General features: G+C 37.4%; 1 protein-coding gene across 4 annotated transcripts; it reads right to left on the minus strand.

Annotated features, from left to right (window-relative positions):
- Positions 1 to 22: 22 nt before the first annotated feature.
- SLC35A3 (solute carrier family 35 member A3) lies at positions 23 to 22,774 on the minus strand. Of its 4 annotated transcripts, none has more exons than XM_067300858.1 (9): positions 22,750 to 22,774; positions 10,476 to 10,680; positions 9,342 to 9,496; positions 9,125 to 9,247; positions 7,819 to 7,990; positions 5,138 to 5,164; positions 4,332 to 4,450; positions 3,683 to 3,816; positions 23 to 1,232 (listed from the first exon to the last, which is right to left on the minus strand). In XM_067300858.1, exons 2-9 carry the CDS (start codon positions 10,660 to 10,662, stop codon positions 1,142 to 1,144), a joined length of 1,008 nt encoding a protein of 335 aa, XP_067156959.1. In that variant the 5' UTR covers positions 10,663 to 10,680; positions 22,750 to 22,774; the 3' UTR covers positions 23 to 1,141. The 4 variants fall into 4 exon arrangements, with proteins under 4 accessions (XP_067156959.1, XP_067156958.1, XP_067156956.1 ...); XM_067300857.1 differs by having other exon boundaries at positions 22,692 to 22,764; XM_067300855.1 differs by lacking the exon at positions 22,750 to 22,774 and adding an exon at positions 19,132 to 19,211.
- Between the last annotated feature and the right edge of the window lie 2,378 nt (positions 22,775 to 25,152).

A 25,152-nucleotide genomic window follows, 5' to 3' on the forward strand; every position in this document is an offset into this window, starting at 1 on the left:
GTACAAATGTACTGAAAAAGCCTTGGAGAGAAAGCCTTCATGAGTAAACAACGCTTTAAAAACAAACAAACAAACAAAAAAACCCCTCTGTAACAAAGTACAGTACAGCATACAGATGATATACTGTAATGGCTCCATATGGAGCTGTTACAGACAACAGTAATGCCTTTAAAATATTTATTATGGGCGTTTTTTTTAAAAACTGTAGTTAAAAAAAAATAAAAATCCCCATAGGATATTTAAAGCATAAAAACTACTTTAAAGGTTCTACCAACAAGTTGATTTATAATCAATAAAAATCAAGGAATGAACATTGCATCTGAGCAAGCACTCCATCCCAACCGTAACCATAGTGCGAGGTTACTGCAGCAACCTCTGGCCTGTGCTCACAGGGTTCCTGGGTCCGTGGGAGCACTAATGGCCATCCTGAGGAAGGCTGGAGCACTGCCACAGATTTCTAGCTTTCACTCTGAATTTCTCCCTTTGTGTACTTAGGTGAGAATGTTAACATTCTCACAATAGTTTTATATACGCAACAGAATGCAGACTTCTGTTATTAATCAGCCTTCTAAAAATATAAAAATATTTGATATTGTGAAAAGGTCTTTCAATCATACTTCAATTTTCACAGTTTTAATAAGGAATTCTAATTAGAACCATCACTTTAGGACTACGATGTATATTCAGTTGATTTCACGTAAATGGACAGTTAAAAACATATCTACTAAGATTAAATATAGTCAAATTGCAAAAACATACAATCTGACAATGTTGTCATGTGCTCTTTCAAAGAGTGCATAGGACGTATCTGCAGCAGTCAAAACAGTAATTTCTTTTGATGCAATCCCAGGCCGAAGCTGTAAACATTCCTAATTGCAGTTTCTTGGAAACTTTTTGTTCCCTTCAAGTTTTTATTAGTGAGTTGCACTGGGCTTTCCCCTGCCATTTTTTCCCATCAGTTACATACAGTATCATCATCCATCTTTAACTCCTCTGATTGTTCAAAACTACTCATAAGTACTTCTTCATTAGATTCAGCGTAGCAACCCTTCCCCTCCAGCGCACAATGCCAGCTCCCACACGCCACTGTCAGCGAGGCACCAACACATGATCTTGAGAAGCAGGCTGGTACAGAAGTCCACTATGCCTTAATGGGATTTCCTGCAGGCTTCGGATCATAACCGTACAGGAAAGTAGCTGCTATTACAAGAACGGCTCCGAAGAAAAAGACGCTAAATAGAATAGGGAAGAAAAGAAAAGGTTAGCTGTTTTTAGCTGATGAAATTTTATTAGGTAACACAATCCAAAATAAAGGATATTTTTTCTATGAGAATATAATCAAGATAAGTTATATCTGTCCAATTTATAATGAATGATTTGCCTTATTTTCTTGGAGAATGATATAGGAAAAAATTGAAAGGAATTAACAAAATTGCATCCATGAACAAGCAAAATAATGTAATATTTTACTGACATATTCTGAAAATTAAACAAAAATCCAGTTTCATGAAGCAACTGCCAAAGGAATAATCAAACCAATATTATATTTCTTTCTTTTGACCAAAGCGATATGCAAAATGCAAGCTGAAGCTAAAGAAGCGCAACTACTGTGGCTACCTAACCATTTTTAATGTTTTATGTGCATTGTGTCAGAGTTATGTTTCCTTAGAAGTCTGAAGTTTGTGTCAAAACAAACCACTGCTTCCCAAAAACCAGTCTGCAAGTCAGTAAATCTTATTTTTTTGGCTAATATGACAGATACATAAATATTTATACAACAGAGATAATAAAAGCATCTTCCGTATTGAAACATAAGGGCCTTTCATGGTATTTAGATAACTACAGGTTTGAAATAAAATATCCAAGGTCATTAGACAATAAATACACATTTTAGAAAAGAACCCTGTTAAAAAGACATGCTAATATTCACAATTTGATTTTCTGAATCAAACACTAAAGAACAGTGGTGCGTTACGTGATAAGCCTTCAGAGAACACAGCTAACCTATTCCACGTTTCACTGCAACACATTTGAGCACGTAGGTACTTATATCTATTATCACAATCAGAAATGTTTGTTGAAAAAAAACAGGTAATGAGTTTGTTCAAATAAATTCAATGTGCATAAGCAACATAATAAAGATTAATTCTGATTAACAACTCATGTTAATCAAGTTTTATTAAATGAGACAGAGCCAAGTTTTGCATGCTGCTAGTTGGCTCCGTCTCATTTAATTATTTACCAATGTTTCCATGTTGATCATGTTTGCAGGGGGTAGCAAGTTACTTATTAATTTCCAACTGAACACAAAAAATTCTTAAACCACGTTCCATATTTGTTTTTGTTTAACAGGACAAGTGTAGACTACTTATAATCTAAAGTCTTAAGTCTAAAGCGTTCCTTTTTTTTTTTTTTAGCTCCCAATAGTTGTTCTAATCCCTTTTTTTGAATGTTAAAATAAACTCCTGCAAACTTTGCAAATACTACTTTTAGATAGAAATAAGTTTCTTTGTATCAGAAATAAAACTAGTCAAAATTATTCAAAATATTTTTACACTTTGAGTATGCGTAGCGTATGTAGGGCCATTATAAGCAACAGTAGGTCCTATCAATGTATCTGAAAGTAGGCACATTGCTTTTAAACTCCATACATTAACACGCACTGCCAAAATAAAAGTCATCATTCCAGAATCTATCAATGTATAAAACAGCAGTGCACATAGCTACTAAAATCAGATTCACAAAATGTCAGGTTACAGTGTGCTGGGCCTGGAACCATATACTATTTTTCTCTCTTTCTTGGTTAAATATTTTAATTATTAAATATGGTATTGGCTTTAGAAAGAAAAAATTGTCTTTGGACTACCAGACATCCCTGAGCAACTAATCCCTGCGGTATAATTTCCACGTTTGTCCGACTGCAATTATCTCTTTCAGAGACTGTTTTGAGATTGGATAAAAAGCCATACAAAAAGATTATCCTCCCTATCGCTGTTCAGCCATAACGCATCTTGTGATGAGATGAGTTATGGAAGATATGTCCATTTAGAGGACAAGGAGGAAATCAGAGATGGGCAATCCCTTTTTCACAGCCTTATCCAGAAGAGCCAGCAGGGGGGAGCCTGGTTCAAAGCGTAGAGCCATACCAACCTCAGCCACCTATCAGACCTAAAGAGAAGTGGCTTCATCATAAAAGCAAAGTAAGACCCAGAGAACAAAAAAGGGGAGACAGGGTGAAAACAGGGTTAGAACAAGGCCAACTAGAACAGAGAAAAGTACAAGCTGAACAAGCTGAGGGAGAATGGGTAGAGAGGAAAAAAGATTTCGGTACATTAAAGAACAAATGGTTAAAAAAAAAAAAAGAAGAAGAGAAAGGAAAAGTGAACTAAAACACAGAAGCAGTAAGAGAGTGGTTCACTAAAAACTGAGAGGAGATGTTCAGTTATTCCTGACCTGTGGAGGACTGGATTTTAGAGAAAACTAAACCTTGCCATCTGTACTGCAAAATTTAAGCATAAAAGTTTAGTTTTATAATATGCCATAATTTATGTGAAGGTTTAATCTAAGCCTTTTATGAAGTGTAGCTTGGATTGTTTTTATTTATTTTTGCACTTGTATCTGGTAAGCATTGAATTTTCAATACTTTTTTTTTTCCCCAGTACACATGGAAAATAATTCTTACCTTGTAGGGACAAAATCTTGCAGCCAGAAATAGGAAATCAGTGTTGACAGTATAATAGAGAGAGATGTTGCAAACCCCTTTAAAATGTTGTCTGCATATTTTATAACAGCAGCAATCACAAGGCCTCCAAGTGCCTGAAAAAGATTGAGGTTCAGATTTGCAACCCTATAATTTCAATGAGAGCATCTATTTTAACAACATGCACTTACTTTAGGAAAAGCTTCTGTCTGTCTCTAGGAGCATTACAGGTGTTACAGATATGCACTGTTGAAGGTAACTATTGGAGAAGCTCTTCATTCTCCAACAGAGAAATCATTGATCATATTACCAACATAAAATTAGTGGAAAATGCTTATATACATGTTTTTAGCCACAGAAGCAAGAACACAGATTTTATTAGTGTTTTTTTTTAATATTACAAAAGAAATAATATTACACACTTTTATTTTGCACAGTACTTAATCATAATAATTATTCAAAATTTTCCAGACTTTTATTTATTTAGAGATTTATTCTAATAGTGATGGACCAGACTTTTGACTATAGAATTCTCAGTAGCTTTAAGGGCAAACATTAGTTTCCCCTGTCATTTATAGAAGAACAAATCCCAAGTGTCTTCAACAGAAACATGTGATTTTAAGAATCTTACCTGTAGAACAACAACTATCCAAGTGAGTTTATTATATCCTTGAAAAAATCCATTCTTTGACAGTTGTTCTCCATCATAAATATATACACCCATCAATCCAAATATGCTACCAAAAAATCCTGAAAGTGAAAGATTGATTGATTCAAAAGCTGCAGATGAAAAAACATGCAAACAGGTTCCTTGTCATCAAGGCCTGCTCACCTATGTAAAATTTTAAAATAGAACTGACATTTGTAACACCACCACGTTTAAATGCAATCAATGTTCAGAGAGAAATTCTCTTTTAAAAATAAGTTTCCATACTTATAACAGCTTTGATTGTTTCATTAGGACATTGTTATAGACTTATCTTACATTGCTTCCTACTGGAATGGGATGATTTTTGTTTATGGTATATAGTCAAATTCACTTAAACACAGTTTCATTTCTCCTGAAACTAGTCATGACCATAGGCTGAAGTCACAGTATATTCTGGAGAGAAAAATGGGGTAAGATTTCAGAGGAGGAGATGGTCACTGACACAGCAAGAGAGGGACTTACAAGTCTGCTAGTTCAGACAGGGATCTGGGAAGTGGGATTCCTCAGATCCAGTCTCTGGCACAATGAATGTTTACTAGTAGACTTAACCTTGTCAAAAAAAGAAATTGAGCTAAGGTGAAGTTTACTTGGTGAGAAGGGTGCTCTTCTAGAAGATGGGAAACTGGTTCTAATCCCCTCAGGCTCCTCCATGGTTGATGGAGGCTCTAACCCTGAGCAGGAAGAGGGGGGGAAACGTCTATGACTCTGAACTTCTGTGAAAAGCTGACCTCTATTTTCACTGTATTTCTTTGCATCTGAAAAGAAGGACATTGTTTTGAGCTAAATAAAACCTTTCACTTGACATGAAATAAATTTGTCTGCAGACAAAATAAGAAAACTTACATTTGATTCAAAGTAAACCGATTGCTTTTACTTTCTGATTAATATGCTAAACTCAAAAGAAATCAATTATTCACAGATCTCTAATATGAAATATTGGTATGCATTAACAATTCCGTATGAAGACAATTTTCCAAAAACTATTCAAATAATTGTTTTTCAATTTATTCTGCAGGAATTCTGAAGGATATGGACATGAAAATCAGGTTAGATGTATGTTTTTGTTGTTTGTGCTTTAATAAAAGCTCTATTTAAAAGCTCTTGCTTATGACAGACTTGCTCCTGAATGATATATTGTCTTGAATGGGTAGCTGTATTTTGCACTTGCAGAAAGGAGACATTAAAGTATTTTTGAAACTGTGATCTCATATTTTAAATATTTTCTAAAAGCTGCATTGAGAAATCCTCTACGAAATATGACAAAATTCTTTTCATTTCTCAACTGAAAGCAAACCTAATAGGAAACAGATTCTACTAAATTCTGTATTGAGGCAAATAAAGATGACTGAAAGAGTAAAAAATGTTTTTCTAAAAAAAAAAAAAATTCAAGTGATCTGATTCTCACTACTATCACATTTATGTCTTCATACCCCACAACCCCAGTTACACACTACCTTAGGCAGTTTATGTTAAGGGTCAATCTGTTTTGATCTCACTGTTTTCACAAAGCAATTATTGGAACATTCAACATATCACCAGGCCAACCGTCAAACTGGTAAACCCATTTGATTTCATACATATTTTTGTGCACTGTAGAAAAGAAGTCTGAAGAGTGTTTTATAAGAGATCATTGATTTTTCATCGATTATGAACATTTATTTGGAAATTGTTTCAGATATCTGCACTACCATGTGTCAAAGTGTTTTTAGCATGGAAATTCAGAACAATAATAGTCAATAATAGTTGTCAGCCTCTCTCCAAAGCTATATGGACTGGCAGCCCATATTTGAAACAAGCAAGGATTGATGCTTGGGTTTTGCTTTTCACCTGTTCCAAATTCAAAGCCATTCAAATTATACGGCAAACAGGTACAGGGGCTGTAGAAAGAGGGGAGCATAAAGGGTTCTGTTCAGATACGGGAGTGAGGGTAGCTGGCCCTGGCTAGGCAGGGTGGAAATGGCCACAGCAGCGTGAGGCCAAGCAGAAGTAGGGCTCCCAGCGCAAATACACTCTCTCTGTTCCTGCTCTTGGCTTTCCTTGGCAACAGATTTTACATTATAGCTCCAAGCCAGCACCAAATCCTGCCTCAAATCCTGGACCAAGCCCAGCCACCTGTCCTTCCATGCCTCCAGACATTCCCTAGCATATCCTTTCCTGATGTATCCCTAACACCCTGTTCAAGAAACCTTAGTTTAAATACACACAATTTCAATGAATATTAGCAGTTAGTAAGTAGAGGTTTGGATTCCCTCCTCTACCCTCAAGTTTCAAAACATTACAGACATGTAAGTGAAACCATTCATAATTAAAATACAGCAACAGGAAAAAAAGGGGAAAAAATATTGCTTTTTGACATTTTGATAAAGAGTCTGTACCAAGGTGTTAGGAAGTTCAAATTCTGCCAAAAGCATTTATTTAAATATACAATAAATATAATTATTGCCTACAGGGAAAGACTAGAGGGAATCCATTCGAGGAAGAAGGGCAACTCCAACAATCGGTTATGCAAAAGAGGAACAAAAAAAAATATATATATATTGCTGTTGTGGGATTTCCAACCCCATAAATTGGACAAGATTGCTTTGAGGTGAGCAAAAGCCCATTCAAGAAAAGGGACCAATTCTGCCACCATTAATGTCTAGGTCTTCTAGACCCAGAACTACAAGTAGAAGATATTTACTTATCAGTAAGTGCATAGTAGGTAAGGCTATTAGAACAGTACAGCCCTGACATTTGTACTGAAATAATCACAAGCCGTTACCTCAGCTTTATTTATACATGAAGCACAGAGTGTTTTTTCTAGTTTGTATTAAAAATGCCAACCTATAAAAACTGTCTACCAGGTATAAGAGAAAAAAAAAACATTAAAATGTCTCAAAATACTGATTTAGAAACATATTTTGATTTAATGCTCCTGCATTTTCCAAAAAATGGTCAGATGAATTGCCAGTGCTTTTGAAATCTATGGAAGAAAAAACTGAATTAATACTATTGCATATATATCGATATACACATACATACATATATACACACACACACACAATATAAATATGAATTAATTTAAATGAGTTCGTTTAAAAGACAAGCATTTTTAAATACAAAGGATGCATAAAATCCTGCATAAGACACATTCTATAGTGCATTTTAAATACAAATTCAATGACCCGATTCTGTAAGAAATTACAAATACTCAACCAACTTAAATCAAGAACTAGGTTGAGATCAAAAAGCAATTCTTACAATTCCAGCTAGCAGAGTTTACAATACTCTTATTCCAAGCTTAAAACCCCCCCCGCATTTATGCAGAACACTGAAATGTTTTTGATATTTTTATAGATGTTTTCTACACATTTATCTTAATTCTTCTGAATGCAATATTGCTCTAAGAGATGACTAAATTCAAACTTACCAAGCTGAATGTTTCTGATCCACACAGACTGTTTAGTTTCCTTTAAAATTTTCTCAAAATAAACCCCAGCAAATCCACTAGAAAAGCATGCTATAAGAACTGCCATCAGGCCTACAAACTGAGATCCTGCTGAATGCTCCTTAGCAGCTGTTGCTTGAGAGTCTGAAGGCCACTGGATGCAAAAACAGTTATATAAACTTCACTCATACAATTAAGTCATGAGCATTTATAAAATGCAAGATTGTTTTCTAGCAATAGTAACAGTTAATAAATACAGACAATCATATGCTAGTACAGTTTTATATTTTGCACTGTACATATTTTAAAGAACTACAAAGCCACAATTTTTCTTTCTACATTTTAGTAGGGAGTAAAATTGGGCCTTAACTGAGAGAATTCCCATTAACTTACACAGGCTCAGGATTTTATCCAACATGTTTTATAAACTGGCACTGTTTCTTAGTCCCAGGATGACTTTTATCCTGGTGATGCACAGTGACTGACTTTTGCCATTTGAAAGTTACCCACTTGTTCTCTACAGAAATATAGGCACATTCAGAAAACCACTGTCATTTGAAAGAGTCTCTCTTCAGTGATTATGCAGAGAACTAAAATAAACTGAATTTTGGGAAGCTAAATCTCACCATATACCTAATGCTTGCAGAGTAAAATGCAATGCTGTGGACAAAAACATACTGAAGAGTTGTTAAGTACTATCAGAATTTTTGGTTCCGAATTTTGTAATTATTAAATTTTAAAATTATTTAAAATTTAATTTGGAGAATTTATTTTTTAAGTTTTAAATAAAAATTTCTAGGATATGCTAAAAATTCTTAGAACAGTCTCTATTCTCATGATCCTGCTCTCCGAAAAGTACAAACTGCTGTACCTGTATCAATTTAGAACAGAGGCCACATTTGCCTCTTGAACAGGGCCAAATGAATTTGCCAGGCTGAAAATATGTCACAAGACAAGCAGCAGGCCTGTGCTGGCACAGAAGGTCTGGGAATCCAAATCCTTGACATCAGAAGTGTGCTAGTAAATACTGCTATCTCTGTGATTGTCAGGTTGCTCTGGATGCCGTCTCGTTCTACAGTAGAGCACTGGGACCACAAAGAGGTGTCACCTTTTGCCTGTGAGCCTCATCTGGCAATCTCTAGCCTTGGCCAGTTGTGATTTGTAACTCCTGGACATACATTGGTTTTGGTGTGCAGCTGGAAGAATCAGGAACTGTACAGTCATTATAGAAATCCACATGCCTTGAATAAACACATTAAATAAATACAAACCACCTGTTAATATTTACCTGCACAAATGCCACTCCTGTCATCAAGATTACTAATGAAAGCCACTGGTATACACCCAGTTTCTTGCTTAACATGGACACAGAAAACAATGCTGTGGTAAGAATTTTAAGTTGATATGTAACCTGAAAAAAAAAAAAAACCACCCACAGAAAAAGTTATTATCACAATATCCATGTTTTTGTTCAAAACCTGCTGAGAAATCCAAATATACAATACCTGATAGGTAGCTGCATCTAGGTTTGACAATGCTACATATAGCAAGTTATTCTGAAGAGTGTAAATTCCTGATGGAATAGCAAGTTTGAGAGTTTCCATGGGCTTGTTAAGGATTTCATCATGCAGCACTCTGTTCAAAGTCCGTAAATTGCACTCTACCCAAAGAAATAATAAAAGAAATAGATATTTACTAAACACAAACCCTTTCCCCCCCAAAAAAACCCCAAGATAGTTATATTCTGTTCTTTAAGATTGTTGATCCCTTTTTATAGCTATCATAGCTATCAAAACTCAAAATACTAAATTGTGTGTTTGGTTTTCATAAGGCTCCTATATTTAAAAAAACAAAAATTGCCTGCAAAATGTCTAGCTGTAGCCTGGAATACCGAAACTATCATTCAAAATATTTTAAGTAAAACATATTGATGACCATTTTACATTTGGAGAAGATGCATGGAAGAAGATCACCTAAAAATGCAAAAGTAGATTCTTCTTCAGTTAATAAGATTCTCTTATACTTAAACCCTCAACTTTATCTGCAGTCTCATCTGCGCATTTAATTGACTATGGAACTATCAACAATTAAGCATGTACAATGATATTTTTAAACTGTTGAACACCAAATACATATGTCAAAGAACTGGAAAATTCAGTATAAAACACACAAAATAAGAACTAGAGTAAATCTGAATATAACTTTTTCTGAGCTTAAAACTGTGCTGCTTTCTGTAGCAATGAAAGTGCTTCTTCTCTTCCACATCTGCACGACTCTGCTCATCGCAGGCTTTCACATTATCATTCATGCTTTGGACACACTTAAAGCTTTTCATTTTTTCCTATTGCTACTTACGAATTTCATAAAATGCCTGAGCAAACACAAACTTCAAAGCTGTTAGTAGGAATCTATTCTTGCATTCCTCAGTACCCACACCAACATAAAGAGTCAGCAAATACACAACATGTTATATAGTGTGTTGAGAAATGAAGCGTGATTAGAGTCTTCCCAAGACTATTTCCTAAATGAGAAGGGAAATGCTTTGTTATATGCCTGTACTCAAATGTATGTTTTGCAGTTGCCACTACAATACAAAATATCAATTAGGAAAATTATTTGGTGCAAAATTTGACACATACTACTGTCTTTGTAGACCAATAAAACACAGGTCAAAATCTTCAGAAGTTCAGCAATAACTACTGCGGTGGAGGATAAGTAACGAGGTCCTTCTTCTTTCAGTGTCCGAGAGTAACGCATGGTCAAAACTAAACTTGTGGTCTGAAAAACCAGGATGCCCAAGGAAAGGTATTTTAAATTGGTAGACATTTCTTGACTTTCGCTTTCCTGAAACAGAACAAAAAACCCAAACACACACTTAAAAGTGTGACAGGCATTTCCGTTAAGAATCAGAATATTAAAAAAAGTTATCCAAGGAACTCAGCCAGCAAAGCAAAACAAATACCAAAAGAATGAATATTTACTACTTCAAAACAAGTTACTAACAAATTAAATTAGTAGGTCATACGTAACAAGACAATTCGCCCCCCCTTAAAAAAAAAAAATCTTTCAAAGAATAATCCTTATATGAGAAAGGTGTGACAATGGTCTATATTTTCACACAGTGTACTGACAGAAATATTTTAAAGCTGAATCCAGAGGGGAACAAACAGACACTTTGATACCTAAAATAAGCAGAAGAGAAACATTCTGTTCAACAGTCAGAATTGCAACATACCAGTTACGAATAATCAATTATTTTCATGCCCAAAGATCTGGTAAGAACAACAAACAATCTGATAATAAAAAAAATCAACACTTTAAAAATGTTTTTCAATATCACTACAAATGTGGAACCATATTATAATAACGGGAGAAGTGATAATTAATAGAGGAAATTAAATGAAATATACGTGTAATAAAAAAAGTCATATAAGGATGCTAACTGATAATTAGTTTTCCAATTTTGTGAAACCAGTTTGGTTTCACATTAAGAAATCATCCAAGTTCAACCAATCATGGATTTCTCTGTGTAAGCAAAGGCTCAGGAAGTCTCTTCAAAGCGAGGAAGGCCCACACTGTGGTAGGGCACAATGCCCCATATCCCTGCTGCAAGGAACTCTCTCTGCTCTGGGGACATCTTCTCGTTCTTTCGCCTCTCCAAAATTTTTCAGGTTGCACTCTCTGCCTTGCCAGATGACATAGTACCAGCATAAGAGATGGCAATGGTTGGGCTGCTTTAAGTTAAAATGAGAGTTGTATCTGAAGCTGGAGAAAATTTAGAGTTGTGGGGAAGGAAGACAAGGGCTAGAGAGGCACCAGGGGTGACAGCACTAGCTAGTCCTGTGCTGCTGCTTATTCTACTCAGAAAGAGTTGCGTGTAGGGATCTGTACCTACTTTCTCAGACTGCACTGAGCACACCACAAACCTTACACCAGTAAGGCTGCAAAGTATTCTCTCTGCCAGGAACTTTCACAAAGTTGATTTTATTTGCCAACAATTTAAGCACTAACTTATTACAGAGGACTAACAAAGAGTACAGAGAGCATCAAGATTGTTAATTTTGGTTAGAATCATAACTAATACGCATTTTTAAATCACTTTTTCAATTACTAGTTACAAATACAAATCAAAATTAACTAACCCCAATCAGACATCTTAATGGAACATGAGTTCTCCCTCTGTATATATGAATGCCACATATGTTACTAACTTACCAATTAGAGAGTAATTATAATGGGCAAGATAGTCCATTGGATCTTAGCTTCAGAAATTTTTGAATGTCTTGAGTTTTCTAACTATACTTATGGATGTGGATAGCATCAAGCCTAAATTGTCCCAATAAAGTTACCAGGACTATTCTATCTGTTTTAAGCAAAGCATACGCTGAACCCTAGGAATAGGGTGTCTCAAAGATAATCCAGCTGATCCTTACTGAAGGTATTAAACTGTGTCTTGAAATTCATCTCTGTATGCCTAGATACGTCTGCTATATAAAATAAAAACAGACAATAGCAAATAGGAGAAATAGCACTGAGAAAAACTAACTACTCAATGTCACTAAATGACATATGTAAATAGAAAATAAAATCTTATCTGTACATATAGATTAGCAAGAGCAATTCCTCAATGCATTGACTACGCCACAAACCTTGCACTAAAAAAACTGTATCACCATTATCTCTACCAGGAACTTTCATATAGTTGACGTGGCTTTCCTTACCTTTGGCCACCAATTTATTAATTAACTTTGTACAGAAGACTAACGCAGAAAGCAATTCTCATTTTAGAAGCACAATATATTAGAAGGAAATCCAAAAACATACCGCTGGTATTCAGAATATTATTTCATTTTCTGCTATTCTTCCCATTAAGTATGGAGAAGTCCCATATACACAGAAATTAATGCTATCCAAGCAAAATTAACAATGACTGCCTTTGCTGCCTAAATATTCAATAACAAAGCAACGTTTTATAATGTCAAAGCAGAAGCAAATCAATAATTAAAAGTTAACAAACATGTTTTCAAGTAAAAGAAAAATAGCGGCAAGTCAAGACAACTCTTGTGCTTCTCACCTCAGAAGTGTAAGACCTGACACATGCAGTACTTAGGGGATGCACAAGCCAGAGCTGTCCTTATATATGCCGCACATCTACAGGTACACAAATCTTTACTCCGAACTACCTAGTCTTGTGCATGCACCTGAACAACGTGCTGGTACTGCTAAATATTTGTGGCTGAAGATGTTTTTCACTGTCTGCATTTCTCTAGCTCAAGAAGTACTTCATATCTATTGTTATTGTTTTTTTTCAGAGATTGGAGAGCCATGTTATTCAAATTTTTGACTTGCATTTATCTTGTTCTCAGCTTTGATATATTTTCTCCAGTCAAGTATATGAAGTCAGCTGAATCCCTATATGACATGGATACCTAAGAGGTGTTGTAGTAACCTGCACCTAACTTTGAATCACAGGCAGACACAAAAATATGAACCATATATTTGCATCCTACATAATAACTTTGTTTACAGCAAGAATTATATGCCTTCAAAGACTTTTTAAAAAGTCTATTGGCAAAGGAGAAAAAGATGCCTGGATGCAGAAACACACAAGGATTCTTTTAAGGAACCTTAGAAGATATTTTTGTATGAAGCATGATCTCATTTAATTCACAGAGTAAATGAATTGAATACTAAAGATGCAACTGCAGAGGATGGTATAGATCAGAGATTTAAAGACATGAAGGAGAAGAAAACTGAAGACAAAACTCAAGATTTGCTAACATTTGTCAAAGAACAGGTTCTGGTGAAATAACCCATTACATGAAGATGATAACTATGGAATTATGTATCCCCAAGAACAAAATGGAGGAGAAAATCAGTTTGTCAAGCAGAAATGTTTTTGAAGGATAGGTTTGCTATAGCTGAGAGCAAGGAGGAGAAACAGAAGAAAAGAATGGTTCCCCTCAGGAGACAAAGAGAAAGTCAGACAATGAAAAAGCCAGAGATCATACCCCTTGAAGGAATACCAACAGCACAGAGAAGACAGAGGGAGAAAAGGGAAAGCAAACAAAAATCTTCAGAGAGAAAAGAGAGAAGTGAACTTCATAAAAAAGGCATGCCTATGCTACTGGAGAAGACCAATATTGCAAAATGCATATTTATATGAGCCAACTTGCTCAAACAATTCCTTCCACCTTTCCCATCTACCTAACTTTTTAGTATCAAGAACAGACAATCTGGCTACACAAATTGCAATATATCGCTAAGGTGAACACTAAATTTCATAAAAACACACTTATAGATAATGAAAATTTTAAACTCTTCAACTTCCAATTTTCAAAATGCTTCTGAACAAAATGCAAATAATGGGAACGCACATCTCTGCTGAACTCTCTGACCCACATTTCGGCATTCAACAAACCTGTAAAGTGACAAAGGGTTTTTACAAACCTTCATAGTTCTCAGAGAGCCATTCCTTAACCTTCAAAATAGGTCACAGCATCAGAAAATAATGTTCATATAATACAAGCATCTATTTACTAAGCATCTTAAAATGCAATTTTAAACATGTATCACTAACAGCTTATTTAGGATGAGTGAGCATCAAAGTATTCAGCATCAAAACATACCAACAGACAACAGCTTTATTTAAAAAAACACCAGCAAAGCTATAAGGAACACATACCACAGCACTATCTTGAACTGTAGTCATGTCTTCATTAGCAATCCTAATCATGATTTCAAAAAAAGAGGAACTTTTTCACAGTAACTCTATCAATTTAATCTTGCTTCCACAGACAAATCCACAAATCCATCTTCTCCTATTCATCAAGTGGTTTTGAAGTCACACAATGTGTCTCAAAAAGCTGCCAGGAGCAGACCACTGCATTTCTTTACCAGAATTCACTAAAGCAGATTCAGATTTTCCAAAATACACACAAAATGGACTCCAAATGTCCTGTTTAATAGACATTCATTAAAAGCTGTCTTATCAGTGGTCAGCAAGACAGGCTTGTAGAGAACAGGTGCTTCAGCTTTCATGCTTTACTTAAAACTAGCTGGTTCATCAAGCAGGAACTATGCAGTTGTGAAATTTATATATCTCAGTCAAACAACCACCCTCTGCTAAGCACACGCAATACCTTATCAGCATTTCCTCTCTTCTCCTCCTGCAAAATAGCTGCATATCCCTTCATAAAACTCAGTGCAAACTGGAGCTGGACCCAGCAAAGCAGCCAAGTACAGAACTTTCAACAGCCAAGTTGTCATCAGCTGCTGTTTCACAGCAGGTTTAGATTTACAGATTACCACCAGCAGAGGTGTAATCGTTCTTCTAGTCACAAGTTCCTGCTACACCCCTTGCAACAGATTGTGCAGCCATATGCTAAATGAACCAACCTTCAGTAACAGCTCACATTTTGGCTGTCTTAAATCAATATTGAAAATGAAAGTTCCTGTCATATTTCTTGTACACAGGATTACACCCAGGTTTAGATTTCTTATTGGCCTTTGGACAGACTACTCAGTACTCTGCAGGATGCATCTGTGCCACACAGCGCAGTGCTAAGCACAGATACACAAACAGATTTACATTTGCAAATTCAAAAACTCGAAGTTGAGTAGTCACATTAATACAGTGATTTTACGAGGCTCATTACCCTCTCATCTTACTAACCTAGGTTAAAAAAAAACCAAACACCTGCTTCTGCCTAGTTACTCAGTATACCATGTAGACACACCCTAAAATAACAGCAACAGCCAGCAACATATAATGCAGAGGAAGAGGTTAAGGGCAGGCCTATACAGAAAGTCAGCATGCACTAAGCTGAGATAGTGTTTACACTACGTGTAACATTCTACTTCAGTTAACATTGGTGGATAAAACACAGATATTATTATGAAGTATTGTCCTCCTTAAAAGTATAAGGGAAAAGAATCTGGTAAAGGTTTTACAGCATCAGGAAACAGAAAAATATATACAGGAAGCAATAATTTCAGCTGGTAAAGTAGCATGTTGTGCAAAGTTTGAAAAATATCTTTTAAAAGGAAGCAGATTTTCTGAAGTGGAAAATCACATACTTCCATTTCATAAAATTCATTCTGACAGAAGGAATTAATTTTTGACCTACAGATTTTCATCTCCTTTAGCAACTTCTCCACAACAGGTTAAAATTTAATATTTTATGTTTTGATTTTATATCATCCCTATACTCTCTTTCCTGAAATACTGGTAAAATTTAATGTTTTCATAAGTATTAACTCAGGCCAAGAGAACATAATCACTTTGGCTTAACAGGTAGTAAATATACTGTGTATATTTTATTTTCGCTATCTGTTCTTGAACAAAGTTTGCTGGTATTAACAGGATTTTTGACATGAGCAGTAACAAGAAGATTACGGGACTTTTCTTAACCTTAAGACTTTTGTCTTTACAGATATGATGGTATAAATTATTGATCCTCTCAGCTGCTATATATCTAGTAACAGAATCTTGTTCAAAATTAAGCTTTTGGTTATGAGTTTATTCTATATTTGAGCTTGCAGGAGGTCTTATGAGATCTGACAAAATTACTTCAGTTTGAGATATCCAAAACACTAAAAAAAGAGAATTTTGGAAGGAAATATGAATAAGCTCCTATTTTAAAAAGAAGTACCTCTATAGTCAGAACTCAGAGACTAGAGTCTTCTGATATTTTCCAAAGGAGGCTGGAGCTCTGCTGCTTATTACGGAGATCCTTTCAGCAAGCGCAGCCTAACACCATCCTGCGAGAACTAAAGGGCAGAGAGCAACCACACAGGTCCAGGCACTCCCACCTTTCACACAACGCAGATACAAATATATTGAGATATAGCAAGCATAAGGCTGTGAGGTTCAACTTTGTCTAGCACAAAGTATCTCACTTGATCAGCATGTTTTAGACTCAGCGAAATATTTTAAGGTTAGGGTGCCTTACATTTTCACACTTTTTTTTATTATTAAAAAAGTTTCATGCACAAATTATCCAAATGTCATGCATTTGGCTCTGCATTTCTTCTGCATCAATCACACAAAGTTCTTTCATTATCCCAAACTATCCAGTATTCTGCCTTGTATTTCATTAATACAACCTGAATTAACAGAAACTTTTTCTTACAGTCAGTGCAGCTGGCTCACTTTTCATTAAATTAATTAAATTTCATTTTCCTTAAGTTTCTGAAATTTCCCAAGAGAAGCCATCACCAATTTGAGAAACACTACCTCAAATGTGTAAAAGAAAACTTGAAAAAAGAATTCAGCATCCAACAACAACAAAAAGTTCCATACACTATCCAGACAAGTAGATAAAAAACAAAACAAAAAAAAATAAATTAATAGCGAATTCCAGCGAGTCACATAAAAGAGCACAAAAGAGCAGATTAGATTCACGGATCTGACTGAGCAATCCACAGTAAAAGCCACGCCTGCTATTAATTTGTATTTTACCTACGAGGTAACAAAAAGACGTGATAGGCTGCATTAAAGTGAATTTAGGGATTATTATTTGCAGGTACCTAGCACCTCTCAGAGTAAGATGCAATTTAAAAGTCATGTAAAACAGTTTTCCATACATCTCTTGTCATGCTGTCTACAAATCAAAGCGTGTTTAACAGTTATCACTGATACATCTTTCTAACATGCCCATACAGACAGAACCAGAGGAATTCATGACAGAGGGAAGGTAAAACGTTCTGCTGTTTCAGGCTCCCCTCCTGCAATCTACACCTCGCTGGCAGAGCCTAGGATTCTGCATAGGCAGGAAAGCAAAAGCCTTCCCAGATGGTGGCCTAGGGATGCACTGTAATAAGAATAAAAGCATACAAAGTAACAGAAAATGGTGAAATAAAGCCCTTCCACATGCTATGGAGTTCAGTTAACGCTTGTATTATTTTCTATTGATTTGCAGAAAGATTTGACATGAAAATAACTTCTACTGGCAACTATTCCATTACTCCTCCCTCCCCTCCCACAAGCAAAGCTAAATTAAAAAAAAAAATTACTAACTATTATTATGCTTCCAACCTTCAAAGCAATGGCATTACTTGAACTGCATTCCTTCCAGCTCAGCTGTGAAACATTCTCACTGCTGATGGTCCTCCAGAATAAAAAGCTGAGTTATAGGTCTTACTGCTATTGCTGGCTGCTATTTCATTTTACTATTACAGAGTATAAAAATGCTTAACCAAACAAAAGGCATTTGCACATTAGTTAAAATATAAAGCTGAAGAGAATTAGACAATCAGGCTCTTAAAAGAAAGAAAGAAAGAAAAAAAAACCCAAGGGCATAGTTTATTAAGTTCCAGGTGCCAGTACGCCAAGTTCTGTGTCTGAGATCTGCCACAAAATAAACGTTGACTAAGTCTACCTCATGCAAAGGAAGAAAAAATGTGAAAAGTCAAGTATGCTAATTTATTCCAGTGGAACAGGTATGGACACACTTCCTGTGTATTCTCCTTGAAAGCAAGACAGCAAATTAAAGAAACAGAACTGCATTCTCATGTTTCTCAAAAGAAATATGAGCCTAGTGCTGATGCTATACTTAGACAAATATAATAAGAAGCTGGCAACAAGGAGGAAAAGCAGACAAGAAAGGTGGAGTAAGAGTTAGCTCACTGAACTTGAAGAGCCTACTTTTATAAGTCTCTTCCTTCTACAGTGTAGCATGTGCATTGCTCTTCCCTGTGCTGGAGAGCGTACAAATAACGCGCTATCTGCATTACAACTACAACCCAACTACATTTCTCACAGGAAAGTTCTATCCCATAAATCTTTTTTCAGAAGCTATCAGAGTCAGTATAGTCTTCTTTATATCTAAAAGTAGTATCTAATGCAACAACACAGTTTATGTATGGGAATCGATATCCCAGATGGTTAATGAGAACGCACAGACCTTTCAGGATCTAGTAAGTGCTGCTGAATTAGTATCCAAACAGGATTTTACATACATACTAGTATTTTTTTTAAGTGCCAGATTCAGACCTCTGTCACTTAACAGTGCATTTCCCTTACCCTTCCTCACCCCCCACCAACACATTTAATCCTTCATATCTATGGAAGATCTTTATAAACCATAATAATGTTGTAAATATTTGTAATAATCTCAAAGATTCTCCTTCTCATTTTAAAATATCTCTACTAATCTACCATCTTCCATCTACCTCGCATTTGACATAGATTCCCTCCCATAAGCTATTCTTCTCAACTGTCCCTCCTCAAATACATGACAATTTAATTTTCATCTAAATCACTGCAAGTCACTTCATCATTTTAAAACTTACCTTGCTCTTTCTTTTGTTCTTCAGTCTGTTACTCATTCTCCTTGCTGGACACTTTACAATGCATATTAAGTACACTACGTAAAAAGAAGCTACGTTTTTCTTTCCTCAGTGCTTGTATTCTTCAGCAGAAGCGTTATTAAAAGCAAATCCTGTAGCAAAGTTTTTCCTTTCTTTTCTAGCAAAAACTGAACAATGAAAGTTTTGTTTTCAAGTGAAGGTTCTGTTATGGCAGTATTTTCAATTTCTCCATTTATATTAAAAAATTCTTAGCTGGTGAGGAAGATTAAGAACATCACTACATTCAAAATAATACTTTCACGACAAGGACATCAAGCATAACACAGTAGAAAATCGATGGACCTTGCTCCAACACAGGTATTTAGTTCCCTAAACACAACCCTATCTTGCACTTTTCAAAATCATGCTGATACTTTTTAACATTTATACACAGAACAGTTACACATTTAAATGCAACTACTAGATCAACCAATGATTTCTTCTTAACTTTGCTTCAAAAACCTAGACTTTTGCCAAGCTCAGTGGAGGCTTTATCAGTGATTCACTGGCATATCATTCAATCGGGAAATTCCAGCATTGCCAAGTCTAACAAATGGAACGCAATTACATATTAACTCATGTCCAATTTCAGACTGCTGTAAGTTGCCTGGGACTCAGGTAAGGTTTTCTTACATGTTTACAGAAAACCTAACAAAAAGCAGACTTAACACTTATATTGGGTTTTTTTTGATGATCTCACAAAGCTTTTTTTTTTTTGTGGGAAGAAGTTTGTCTGAAAAAAAATCTCTTTATTAAAAAATGGTCTCACAGTTCTAATCTATACATAAGATAGGAAAAGTTGGAAATTGTGAATCTTAAATGTGACATTTAAAGTTCCCTGTGACTAGATGTTCTTTTACTTTATCCTTTATACCAAAACTAAGAACCCCAAAATAAGATTTGACTGATGAGCATTTGGTTTGGGTTGATGAGTGTTAAAGATTCAGCTACTGAATATAAACCTTCAGTGTTCAGGCAACTCGGGCCCTCACTGAACTAAATCTAACATCAGTACTTCTTACAAGATGAAGACTTCCTGTATGTGCACAGTAGTGCAATAGTTTTATATTGACACAACAGTCATTGAGCCAAACTCTGCCTGCCAACATAGAAATTTGATACAACCTGCCTTACTGCCTCTCTCTTTTCAAACAGTACATACACTGTGTTCATTGTATAGATCACAGGACAGAAAGATCCTAGTAGCCACGTTTAGACTCCAGGAGCAAGAAGTCATTCAGTTCTCAGTTTTAGTTCAAGTTTCCACCCCTCCACAAACATACACATGAGGACAATACCGGGCTAGGCATAAAACGAGGCACTGCCCTAATGCAACTCCAGCAGATATACCAAGCCACTGATGTAGCTTGAATTAAGGTGCTGAAAGACTGAACACTGAATACAGCTGTGGTTCAGCTACAGTTCACAATAACAGAATTTATGAATTACTAATCAAGTCTGCATGCTTGAGGCAGTACAGCCACCCTCAATCACAGTGACCTAGTTTGAGTAGAGTGACACAAACTAGATACTACAGTGAAGATAAATAAGCCTGTAGACACTTTTGCAGAAACCTAGTAGTTACAAATAAAATTAGACATCTAAATAATATACTGTCCGAATATAAGACAAGAAAGTTCAAAATTTCAAACAAGAAAAACCCAAACTCTTAACTATCTTACATTCATTCTTAGGCTGGATCTTAAGAGATATAGATTTTTTAAGAGCCCCTCTTCTCCTTCAGAGATGCCCTCTATTGACACAATCCAGCTGTGCAGCCTCCTGAGCTCCTATGAAGGCACTCAGTCTGCACAAGCAGCATGCATATGGGCCTGAACTCAAGTATCAGATGAAGAATAAGCCCAGCTTGCAAATAATTCAAGAATATTAAGAGAGGAATAACTGTATCTAGCAAGCCTGTCCCAAAGATCAAGGATGTGTTGCCCCTGCCTAACATTGCCAAATCTGGAAACGTTTTAAGCAGATACATGTGATTTGATTCCCCTGGGTACCTGGTTAAGATGACCCCAGCCTTGTACCTGTTATTACAAACATAGCAGCGTAACTAGCATAAGGAAAGTAGGCTGCGTAGGCACCCTGTGGTACTAACAGTTAAGAACACAGAACCTGTCCTAACAATATGTTGCTCTTAATAAAGCAAGTTTGTCTACTTACTACCATCATAGCCTTATCCAGAACCTGCACTTTCACCACACACTCTACCTCTACAAACCAGAGCATCATGTTTCCTTAACCCATGGATCCTTAGCTCTAAGAATCGTAATTTTTATCATGGGTTTTCACTATGTCTAAGAATATACAAGGCAACTATGAGTTACAGATTTCCAAAAGGAAAAGGTCATTGTAAACCAGTTTCTCCACAGCTATCATCTGCTTCAAACTCACCCTGCAGCCTTTAAAGAAATTTGATGTTGCTTATTCTTTTATAAAAGGCAGGCCTGCGTCATGGAGCTAGAGTCTACACAGAGACAGTTTTTGTGGAGTAGATCCTGTGTAGTAACAGAGTAGAGAAGGACTGAACAGGTCAGGCCCACTGGGTCCACATACGTTCACATCAGTCACCTGCAGTGCCTATGGAGGAAGGCAGCACTGCAGGTTTGGGAAAAAGTAGTCTACCAGGATGTCAACCAATATTTATTTTAACCCCCACTTCGCCTGCCTGCACATTTGTTCCTTGAAAAGTGAGGGTTTTCTCAGATCCCAACTCTCCTATTATAGAGGCCAACATGACAGATAAGCTTCCCACTACTGTACTCACTCAGTTTTAGAAAAATTTTGTCTGTGTCCTTTATGCCTCAAATAAAACATCCCTGCCATTGCAGAAAACAATCTCAGTTTTCTCCCTGGTTTCCAATTCTCCCTCATTTTGATTTACAAAATAGTTTATAGCATTCACTAAAATATGATACAACTTGAAGTATCTTTCGGCATTTATCTTCTGCCTTCCAGTTTATTCCATAATATGCATTATTTTATCTTACTATGTTCATTATCTCTGCATTTTTTGGTTTTCTGACTTAATCTGTAAGCTTTTGACTACTACTGCTACTACTACTGTCTTTCTAATTTACAAAGCCCAGTATGGAATCGTGGTGCTACAAGGATACTTGTAAGGTGTGCGTTTCTGATAATCTCACATACAGCGCTGTAGCAAGTGCAGCGAGTGCCTTCTGAGCAGAGCACCTCCAGCACCCGCACCTCAGAGGCACCCAGGCGAGCCTCAACTACTAACAACAACGATGCAGCCGTTAACCCGGTCTTTATCCCTTCCCGACTCCACAGACAGCAGCTTCCCCACAGCAACTCCACCGCCGCCGCCCTCCCCAGGCCGCTCCAATTACAGACGTTTCTCTCAGAGCCCCCCACCCGCCCGCCGCTGCCGCCACAGACCCGCTTCCCACACGCCCCCAGCCGCACACGGCCTCCTCTGCCCCTGCCCCGGCGGGGCTCGGCCGCGCCCGGCCCCAGCCCAGGCCTCCCACCTGCAGGGCCCGGGCCGCGGCCCAGCGCGCCCCTCGCCGCCGGCTCGGCTCGGCTCACCCCGGCCTCCCGGTGCTTCCGGGTGCCGCGGTCCCGTCCCGCAAAAGCTCCGGCTGCAGCCGTGGCCCCGCCCGCTCCGTTCCCAGGGCCGCGGCGCACAGCGCGCCCGCCCGCCGCGGCCCCCCGAGCCGCCGCCGGGGCCGCGGGCAGGCGGGAGCGGCGGGGCCGGGGCCGGGGCCGCGGCCGCGCCATGGGGAGCAGCGGCGCGGGGCAGCGCCGGCCTGAGGGAACCGCGGGGTGGGCGCTGCGGGCCGCCCCCTGCGGGGGAAAGGGGCCGCGGGGCCAATCCTTGCGGCTGAAACGAGAGCTGGGGCGGACGGAGGGGAAGGGATCCACATCTCTTTTTCAAACGAGCAGTTACTCGCACCGGCCCCCGTTGCTGCCCGCGGCATCGGCGCTCCCGCTGGGGCCGCCCCGCGGCCGTTGCGACCGTTGGGGCGCGCGGAGGGGCTGCGCGGGGTCGGCGCCAGCCGCCCCTGCCCGCCGCCACTTCGGCCTTTCCTCCCCTTACGAAACGAAATTATTCGTTTCATTGAAACGAATCTGTTTATACGGGTATTTCTACAGTGAATGACACAGGAGCGTTTGGTATGAAATCCGTGGTGCGTTTATTAAAGAAGTGCCGTGCGCGTTCCCAGTGAGGTTCAGAACCCTAAAGAGAGCTCGCAGGGCCTGCGTCAGTCTGCTACGGAGCAAACTGTCCCCCAGAGCGTTAAGATTTTATTTGGGCAGAACTCCTATGGTGCTTGAATTAAGGCTTCAGATATTTAGATGGATTTACTATTTGTTGACAATGCACAGTGCATCTGGCAGAGTACAGGACGAATAGGTGAAATTCTGGTCCCACTGAAAGTAGCAGCGTAATTTGAATGGAAATAGATTTCACTAATTATAATGGTAAATGTCTGGAGACAAATAAGCATATTAGTAACAAATACAATTTTAATACTAGGCACATGTTCAATAAAACATTAATTAAAGTATGTTTTTGAAGAAGGCACTTTGTTAACATCAAACATTAGCCTACCATGCAGTTAAAACTGTTACAGCAGTTGTACTAGGGGTAATACTACATAACATGTATTATCATGAATACAATGAATGCACTACTGTTAACTACCTGCCAGCGCACTGGTCACTGCACAAAGAGAAGACCACTCGACCAGTTCCAAAAGAATTTGCTGCAAAACATGGAGCTGTTTTCAGACCTAAAGATTGGCCGTGATTTTCTGTGACCCCATTTACTGTACTGCTGTGTAGATTTCAGCATCATTCTTGAAGTTGAACTTGCAGATATATCAGGTGTCACAGGTTAGACAAAATACTTGAGAAAAGGAGCCAATCCCAGAATTCTATCAGTTTTATGAACTTAATTAAATTTCCATTAATTTCCAATGAAAATGTTGTTTTCCAGCACTTTACAGGCTATCAGCCTAATCTGGACTACACTGCCTTCTGTGCTGCTCTGCAGAACTCTAGCCATTTGCAGTTGGTTTGAATAGAGTTTAATATTTCTTTGCTCTAGGCTGTTTGACTTCTCTGATGGATGAAGTTTAACACTGCCCCCCAAAGTTTCAGAGCCATGAAATATTTGTTCTGCTTTGCAACCTCCATATTGAACTTGAATATAACTACAACAGACTAAAACAGTACTCTGATATTATCTTAGCCTCTCTTGTTCTGTCTCATGGAGGGTTGCTTACCAAAAATTATAATTAGCTTAATTTTATGTGATGATGACCAGTGGCAGTGCTCGGTTTGCATATACAGCAATTTGTTTCATCCCCTTCAACCCCCTTTTTGGTTACTAACCAAATATTTTCTAAGCAACAAATCAAATTTCAGTTAGGTATTCATCACATTCCTAGTTGGAAATAAAAAAAAAAATCATATCGGTAGGGCACAATATGCTCTGTTAAATGATGTCTAAAACACTGATAAAACTAATGACACCTACTAATTACTAAAACTAAAGGTAAACTAATCAGAGGCATGGCATATTAACCAGACATACAACATAACAGCCAAATAACATATGCTAATTTGACTTAAGTTTGTTTTTTTTCTTACATCAAGTAATTAATCTAGTATTACAGAGTATAATCCATGTCTAGGATGCCAAGCACATCTTCAGAAGTTCATATAGACCACTTTGATATGGCAGCAGAGGCAGCAAAGGCACTCAAAACACTCAATAGCAGCAGGAGTCCAGGACTGGAGTGTTTCCCAGCAGAGCTCTATAAAAACAGAGAACAATTTGATAAACCCAATTCAAAATAATTCCATTCATTACTATTATTAGAGCACAGACAGTTTCAGAGAAATCTCTTATTAGCCTTGTTTATTATGTAGGCACTTTGTTAAAAGACCATGTGCCACACCTTAAGCATGCATAACCAACAG

Source organism: Apteryx mantelli, chromosome 8 (genome assembly GCF_036417845.1).
Source record: "Apteryx mantelli isolate bAptMan1 chromosome 8, bAptMan1.hap1, whole genome shotgun sequence".
NCBI classification, from domain to species: Eukaryota; Metazoa; Chordata; class Aves; order Apterygiformes; family Apterygidae; genus Apteryx; species Apteryx mantelli.